The sequence below is a fragment of the Physeter macrocephalus genome, unplaced genomic scaffold, assembly GCF_002837175.3.
Source record: "Physeter macrocephalus isolate SW-GA unplaced genomic scaffold, ASM283717v5 random_1742, whole genome shotgun sequence".
In the NCBI taxonomy this organism is placed as follows: Eukaryota; Metazoa; Chordata; class Mammalia; order Artiodactyla; family Physeteridae; genus Physeter; species Physeter macrocephalus.
In genome coordinates this window covers 16,901-25,000 of record NW_021146604.1, presented here as the reverse complement: position 1 = coordinate 25,000, position 8,100 = coordinate 16,901, and the positions used below count along the sequence as shown (strand labels likewise).

Here is an 8,100-nt window from a genome sequence, read left to right as displayed (position 1 = left end):
CCCCGCCGATGTCCAATGCCTCACTTTCCCCTACCTTGTCCCTCGCAGTGGGAAAACTTTTGGGGTGCCTCGACCAGGAAACAGCGAAAAAGAGCCCAGCGACTGGAGATGAATCTCTGTGAGTGTGGGAGCGGCGGGAGCCCCTGCAGTTCCCCCCAAAGCTTGCGAAGAATATTCTGGGCTAGCGAGAGAGGCCTCCACGGAGTCGGGAGCAACCCTAGGAAAATATGGGCCACCGGGGGAAACTCGCTGTCCAGCAGGCTAGGGCAAATAAATACCTGGGTGCAGTACTTTTATTTGTTTGATTTCACTTTGCAGGGAAATCTAACAGGGAGGTTGCCCTGAGCCAAAAGCCGGGGCCTCGCGGGTATCCGCACCCTGACTTGCTTGGCCGAGGGGCCGATGGGACAGCTTCCACTCCAGCGGCCAGGGAAGGACTGGCGCTCGGGCTCTCTCGCGCCCTCTGGGCCTAGCTTTACCGCGGCAGGACAGCTCTTGGTGGTTGTCGAAGGTCCCGCCAGGGAAAGGCATGGGTACGGATATCCTGGGAAGGACACGCAGTGCAGCCGGCCAGCATACACTACAGACCTTCAAACAGACGGTGCTAGCTAGGCGCAGCTGGCCTCGGGGGTTGCTATTTGTTAAAAATAAACTGCTCCTCTGAAAGTAACCAAATCCAGGTCTGCTTCACATCTCCGACCCTCCTCGTCTCACCCTTCCCCCTCCACTACACACACACACACACACACACACACACACACACACACACACACACACACACACACCATACAGGCACACCCCGACAGAGACAGCAACCTTTCACCCTTAATAACAGCAAGAAAAAGCCAGAGCAATAAAATAAAAGGCTGCTTCTTAGGCATGGGAGTTGCCAAAAGAGCCGATTCCCCTGTCTCCTGACCCTGCGCCCGGCGCGCAGGCACCCGTAATCCTGCATTTCTCCAACAAGTTGTTTATGGAGTTGCTTCCCTATTTGCCTACACCCCGAAATCCAACCCTCCTCGGTCTCCTTTGCCCGTTCCTCGGTCCTGGCCTGAAAGAGGGGGAGGGGATCGGGTGCGGGTTGGGGAGGGCGGGCCGGACACGCGGGGTCCGCGCCGCGGCGCCCCCTGTCCACCAGCGGCCGCCGCCCCCGGATTATTTATCCGCAAAGTCCCGCGCGCGCCTATTGGGCCGAGGCCCGGGTGTCAGCGCGAGTTCTGGCTCGCCATTGGCCCCGCACACGTGCGGCCCTGACTCACGTGCTTCCGGTTTGAAGGCAAAAAGTGTGCCTGGGTGATTTTTTTTTTAAGCGAGAGAGTTTGAGCAAAGATCCGAGCTGTCAGAGATTTGAAAAAAAAAAAAAAAAAAAAAAAAAAAAAAATAGGCAGCCCCGGCGCTGGCGGAGACGCGCTCTCCCTGCAAAAAAAGCAAAGGCGATTAAAGGCGCTGCCAGCCTCGCGCTCTGGGCACAGCTGAGCGTGACACTCGGGGAAGTCAAACCCCTCAGTACTGCCTAGGAAGATGGCTAGACTTTAAAGACTATTTTTTATCTTTAAGAAAAAAAATCTTGGAGATTTTTTTCTTTTTTATTGCTTTCTTTTTCCTTTCCTTTTTTTTTCTCTCTTTTTGGCCGTGGCTTACTCCCCATTTAAAACAAATCATTGAATCTGGTTGCAGAAAGAAAAAAGAAATAGCCAAGTGTCTCCATATCTGGATGTCTACAAATTAGAGGGAGAAACAGCGAGATCTGCTCGATAAGAGCGAGCGATCCAGGCCAGGCGCCTGGGCTTTTCTTTCTGCACCCGCCCCGTGCCTTCGCTGGGGCTTCGCCGGCCTCCTTCCTCCGCGCACCCACACGGGCCGCTGGCAAAGTGGGGTGGGGAGCGAGGCGGGGGGGGCGGGGGCCGGCGCGGCGGCCGAGGCGGCGGGGCGGCCGAGCATGGAAGAACAGCAGCCGGAACCTAAAAGTCAGCGCGACTCGGGCCTCGGCGCGGCGGCGGCAGTGGCGGCGGCGGCGGCCCCCGGCAGCCTCAGTCTGAGCCTCAGCCCTGGCGCCAGCGGCAGCAGCGGCAGCGATGGAGACAGCGTGCCGGTGTCTCCGCAGCCCGCGCCCCCCTCGCCGCCCGCGGCGCCCTGCCTGCCGCCCCTGGCCCACCACCCGCATCTCCCCCCGCACCCCCCGCCCCCGCCGCCGCCGCCGCAGCAGCATCTCGCGGCGCCTGCTCACCAGCCGCAGCCTGCGGCCCAGCTGCACCGCACCACCAACTTTTTCATCGACAACATCCTGAGGCCGGACTTCGGCTGCAAAAAGGAGCAGCCGCCGCCGCAGCTCCTGGTGGCGGCGGCGGCGGCGGCCGGAGGAGGCGCAGGAGGAGGTCGGGTCGAGCGTGACAGAGGCCAGACCGGCGCAGGTAGAGACCCTGTCCACCCGCTGGGCACGAGGGCGCCAGGCGCCGCCTCACTCCTGTGCGTCCCGGACGCGAACTGTGGCCCACCCGACGGTTCCCCGCCAGCCACCGCCGGCGGAGCGGGTGCGTCCAAAGCTGGGAACCCGGCGGCGGCGGCGGCGGCGGCGGCGGCGGCTGCGGCGGCCGTAGCAGCGGCAGCGGCAGCAGCAGCGGCCAAACCTTCGGACAGCGGCGGTGGCAGTGGAGGCGGCGTGGGGAGCCCGGGAGCGCAGGGTGCTAAGTACCCGGAGCACAGCAACCCGGCCATCCTGCTAATGGGCTCAGCCAACGGCGGGCCCGTAGTCAAAACTGACTCGCAGCAGCCCCTCGTGTGGCCCGCCTGGGTCTACTGCACGCGCTACTCGGATCGTCCGTCCTCCGGTGAGTACCCAGCCCCAGGCTGCGCCGTGCCTTTCGGCTCCGCGGACGCCGCCCCTAGAACTCTTAGCCTCCGGGTTGGGGAGAGCATGCCGGATCTCGGGTGTTCTCTTCTCTCACGCCCGCTTCCTCCTCCTTGACCTCGGTCCCAGTGACAGTCGAGCGTTGCACCCAGTTTTGCGCTCCTGGGTTCTGCGGCCACCTCCCGGGAGGCTACAGCCCATGGCACGGGAAGCTCGAGCCTTCGGTTTTGAACTCCCGAGCCCTTCCGGCCTTCTTTGTGTTTTACCTTTATTTTTCTTAGGAAAGACACAAGCAGTCATTGCTTTTTCGTCCAGGGAAAGGGGTTTTTAGAATCAGCAAGAAGGTGGGCCTAGAAATCTGGGTCTGAAATCCCGCCAGCCTCGTCCTGCGAAGGCCGAAATCGAGCAAAGCTTTGATTAGAGTAATAATCTTCACTCTGTGCTCTTACAGACACAAACACGATATCGATATTTTCTGCGGAGAGCTCACTTGCATAGAGATAGATTTAAGGAGACACAGGAAGAGAGAGAAACGCGTCAGATCGCTGTCCCTCTTCCCAGGCCGGGTAGCCAAGAGAGTCTGACCCGGGTGGGTGGAATTCAGGGAAGGGCGGTTGCCGAAACGGTGGGTGCCGAGAGCCCCTGGCCCCTGGTTTTCTAGAGCTGACAGACAGTGGGAGAGAAGACAGGTCAGGCTCAGGTCAGAAAGCTGGGCCGAGGGCATGAGAGCCCCTCTCCGGCCCAGCTTCTCCGAAGCGCGCCTCACACATCCTCCCGCCCTGCCCCTTCCTTTACTCCTTCCTTTCGCACGTCTGCCAGATAGCAGATTGCTGTCAGCCATAGGCCCGTTTTTCTCGATTCGGCCCTTTACCCACATACTCCTTGCGCTTCGGGAACCCCAAGCTGAGACCTACTGTGGGACAGCCGCTAGGCCCTGGGAGAGGAGGCTGCGGCCTGCCCGCCTCCCCGGACTGCAGCTCCCGGGAGACCGGTGGGCGCCACGAGGAGGGCGGCAGGGGTTCTTGGCCTCCGATTGGGGTTCCGGCCACCTGGGTCTGGCAGGAGGCCGGGCACGGCGTAGCGGTGCGCCGCTCTACTCTGGCTGGTCTCCGCCTCCCCACCGCTGCCGGCTGGGCGCGGATCGATGCGCGCTATCAGCCCCCGCCATCTCGAGCCCCGTTATTGACACGGGCTCCCTGAACCTCCGAAAAGCTGCTTTGATTGACTCGCCTGATGGATAGAGTGATTGAGCTGTCAGGCCGTGAGGCTGGGGCTGGCCAGGAGGCTACGATTTTATTACAAGTGTTCCTGCTTTTGCGCGCGCGCGCACACACACACACACACAACAACAACAGCAACAACAACAACACTCTAACCACGTCCAGGACGCACAGCGCGCAGCAGGGTCTTTCTGAGGATGTACACATTTCCTGGGCCATCTCTGCTCGATAGGCTAATGACTACAGTAAACCGAGGCCTTCCTCCCGTCCCACCCCGCCTCCCAGTGCTTTCTGCACCGGGCTCAGGAGTGGGCCTTGTCTTTGTTCTTGGCCGCTTTTCTTCTTACGAGCCTGGGGAGGCAGGGTGCTGGCTCCTTCTCCTGCATGGGCAGTTCAGGGAGACAAGCCCCAACCCAGACTTGCGGGTCGGCCAGGCCTGGACTCTTTTGTCACAGAACAGCTGGTGACCCCAGCGCTGGTCTGCCCCAGAAGCCAGCTGCCCAGTTTACCCCTCTGTTGCTAGGTTTGGAGATGCCGGGGAAGACCCTTCTTCCAGACAGTTTTATAGGTTAACAACCCTGACAGGGACTTCACTTGACTCAGGAAGCTCCCATAACCATGACAGGGCCCAGCAAGGAAACGCCAGGAGACTTGGGCGTGCAGGCTGATGGGCAAAGGTGCAGGCTTTAGAGTCAGCCTCCTCTCTTTGCCATTTTCTCTTCAGGGCTGGGCTCCGTAGCAGCCCTCTTCGCAGACTAGGTTCTGAGGGACACTTCACTTTCCTAGGAAGCTTTCCTGTGGCCTCTTCCTATACCCATCTTAGAGGCAGAGCACAGATTTTTGTCGGGAATGTCCCACTCTCTGCGTTCCTCTGCCCCTGTTTTGCTCGTGGATAAATAACCTTGCAAATAGGTGGGCAGGAAAAGCAGCTCTGGCTTGCTTTTGTTATTCAGTCTTCAATCCTGAAATTGCAGCTTCTGTGTCCAAAAGAGAGATGAGGGAGACGTGCCTGTGCTGCTGGGTGCAGGAATGGGGAGGGCCCTCTCTTTCTTACTGGCACCATCCAAGGGACAAAACAGAGAACTCAGGGGCCAGGGCACGTGGGTAAGGCATACAACCAGGTGAAGGCCTTTTCTCCCTTTTCAGGGAAACGGGTGGCCAGCGTCTTCCTGGGACCCTATAAAGGGCTTCGTTTTAAGCCACAGGGACAGAAGAACAGGTCGAGAGAGCAGATGCTGAATACTTCGGAGCTAGACGGGTCTCTCACAGCGCCCTCCTTATGCCCTTGTTTACTGGAGTTAATAGCTACAAGCAGATGGGGTCTTGTTGTAGGTGTGTGGGTGTAGGTGCGCTTCTTGAGGAGGGGGAGAGGATTGGCTTTCAGGCTGGCGATTTCCCCAGGGCAATCCTGTCCTAGTGTCTTTACTACTCCAGTGTTGAGCCTCTTTTTATTCCGGAACTGTGAAGACAGCAGGCCCCTGATCTCCAACTCTGGGTTGGGCTGGATGGAGCTCCAAATATCTGGGGTGTGGGTGCACACACAACTTCGGCCAACTTGCCTCCGTGACCCTTCGGGCATCCCAGAGGGGAACCCAGCGACCCCGGTAGCCAGCCGATTGTTCTAGGGGCTAGCGGGCGCGGGGGATACGTGGGGGGCGGCGGCAGCGGGGCCTCGGCTAGCGACCAGGAAGCGCGGGGCACGATCCCTGCTCGGCTCCGCAATTCTCACGGCTTCGTCTGCCCTCTTCCCCCTCCCCTCTGCCCTCCGTCCGTCCCCACCTCCCACCCGTCCCTCTCCGCCGCTGCAGGTCCGCGCACCAGAAAGCTAAAGAAGAAGAAGAACGAGAAGGAGGACAAGCGGCCGCGGACGGCGTTCACGGCCGAGCAGCTGCAGAGACTCAAGGCGGAGTTCCAGGCGAACCGCTACATCACCGAGCAGCGGCGGCAGACCCTGGCCCAGGAGCTCAGCCTCAACGAGTCCCAGATCAAGATCTGGTTCCAGAACAAGCGCGCCAAGATCAAGAAAGCCACGGGCATCAAGAACGGCCTGGCGCTGCACCTCATGGCGCAGGGACTATACAACCACTCAACCACTACGGTCCAGGACAAAGACGAGAGCGAGTAGCCGCCACCGGCAGGGGCCGCGCGGTCCGGCCGCCGCGCCCGCGCCCCCTCCTGGTACCGCCACCGCCGCCTTGCCGGCCCCACGCCCGGGGAGAAATAATCAGCGCAAAGGAGGAGGAAGGGAACAACAGGGAAAAGAGAGAGAAGGGGGTCCCCAGGACGGAGAGTCGCGTTGGAACGAGACATTTTTCCAAAGAGAGAAAGACTCGGACAGGTGCTATCGAAAAATCAGATCAGTTCTCTCTTCACAGTATAAGGGACGAAACTGCGAACTCCTTAAAGCTCTATCTAGCCAAACCGCTTACGACCTTGTATATATTTAATTTCAGGTAAGGAAAAGAATTATGTGTAGCGATCTCTATTTGCTGGACTTTTTATTAATCTCCTTTATTATTATTGTTATAATTATTATAATTATTATAATTATTTTATCCCCCGCCTCCGCCTCGCTGCCCCCGGCCCAGTTTCGTTTTCTTTTGAATGTTACTGCTTCTCCGGTGCCTCCCGCCCCGCATCGCTGGCCCTCGTTTCTCTGGGACTTTTCTTTGTGTGCGTGAGAGTGTGCTTCCTCGCGTGTCTGCCCTTCTCCCGGCCCCTTCTGTCGGTTTGTCTGTCCTGCCCCCCACCCCTTTCGTTTGCCGGAGACTTGTTGAGAAATACGACCCCACAGACTGCGAGACTGAACCGCCGCTACAAGCCAAAGATTTTATTATGTTCAGAAACCTGTAGTCTGAAATAAAGTGTACACTGTGCTCACGAGCGGCTGGCGGCCCTCCTCTTTGCGGGCTGGGGAAGGGCGAGGGCGCAGGCAAACGGCGGCTCGGCGCAGAGCGCGCGCTCACCGCGCTGGGAGCCCCGGCGGCTCGGCCGGGCCTTTAAGATCCATCACCACACAACGAATACGGGGCGCCAGGGGGGCGCCGTGATAGGGGCGGCCCAGACCCGGGGATGGCCCGGGTTTGGAGGGTCTGGAGGGACACTCTTGGTCTCCGATTGCCTTCAAAGGAGCCCAAAGGCCGGAAACCCCCAGTCCTGACTTCGGAAACACTGCCGGGCTCTTGGGCTGCTTCCCGCGCAGAGCCAGGACCAGCCCGGCTGCAGCCTGCTCTGGGTCAACCTGCTCCTGGCTCCAGCTTGCTTCTTTTCTTTCTCTGTCTTTTTTTTTTTCTGATGCGAGTTTTGCTGGAGGTTTTCTCCTCTAGAAGCAGAAGGCCTTCCCAGGGCGGGGCAGCGGTGAGGGGCTGCTTCCCCTCCTGAGCGAGGGGCGCCTCGGGCTGCCTGGACTTCCCTCTCTTCGTTTGGAGAAGTGATTTCGTTGACGAAACGGCTGGTCCAGGGCGGCACACGAGCCTCGCAGGGCTCGGAGCTCCTGGCTCCGTAAAACCGGGAGAGGAGGCCCGGATGCTGGGAAGCTATGCAGAGCGGCAGCCCCTCGGTCAGCTGCCGGGATCTCTCTGCGCCGCGACCTCCGACGTGGGCACAGGCCTGACTCGCCCCTAACCCAAAGCCTAAGCAGGTCCCTTTCACAATCCCAACAAAGCCTGTCTTGCTTTCTGACCGAGCGGGGCGCAGACACACGCCCCCCGGAACCCCAGGACCCCCGGACTTCATAGAGGGAAATGTCTGGACACTTGCCCCAGACCCTGGTGCCTAGCCTTCTTGGGTAGCCACTGGACCCCGCCATTCAGGGACCAGGAGGAGGAAGGGGAGGTCCCTTCTTATCTCCCTTTGGTCCAGGATTTTTTCTGAATGGTAAATTCTGTTCTCTCTGCTTTCCCCTGTCTTCTGTAGTATGTATGTATGTACCTGTACTCGTGTGGCCAGATACGTGGGTGTCCCGAAAACCTCGTGTGTATCTGTGATCACGTGTAGATAGATATTGGTGCATCTGAATACCCCACGGGGTTT

General features: G+C 59.4%; 1 protein-coding gene across 1 annotated transcript; it reads left to right on the top strand.

Moving 5' to 3' along the window:
- The first annotated feature begins 1,916 nt into the window (after positions 1-1,916).
- On the top strand, positions 1,917-6,938 carry EN1 (engrailed homeobox 1). Its single transcript, XM_024115043.2, has 2 exons — positions 1,917-2,828; positions 5,877-6,938. The coding sequence occupies exons 1-2, from the start codon at positions 1,940-1,942 to the stop codon at positions 6,191-6,193; spliced, it is 1,206 nt and encodes a 401-aa protein (XP_023970811.1). The 5' UTR covers positions 1,917-1,939; the 3' UTR covers positions 6,194-6,938.
- Positions 6,939-8,100: the final 1,162 nt, after the last annotated feature.

What these genes read in the sequence shown, in the direction of transcription:
- EN1 (XM_024115043.2), top strand. Translation starts at nt 1,940, where the DNA reads ATGGAAGAACAGCAGCCGGAACCTAAAAGTCAGCGCGACTCGGGCCTC. An exon ending in CTCGGATCGTCCGTCCTCCG is followed by an intron (nt 2,829 to 5,876) that starts GTGAGTACCCAG and finishes CCGCCGCTGCAG; the next exon opens with GTCCGCGCACCAGAAAGCTA.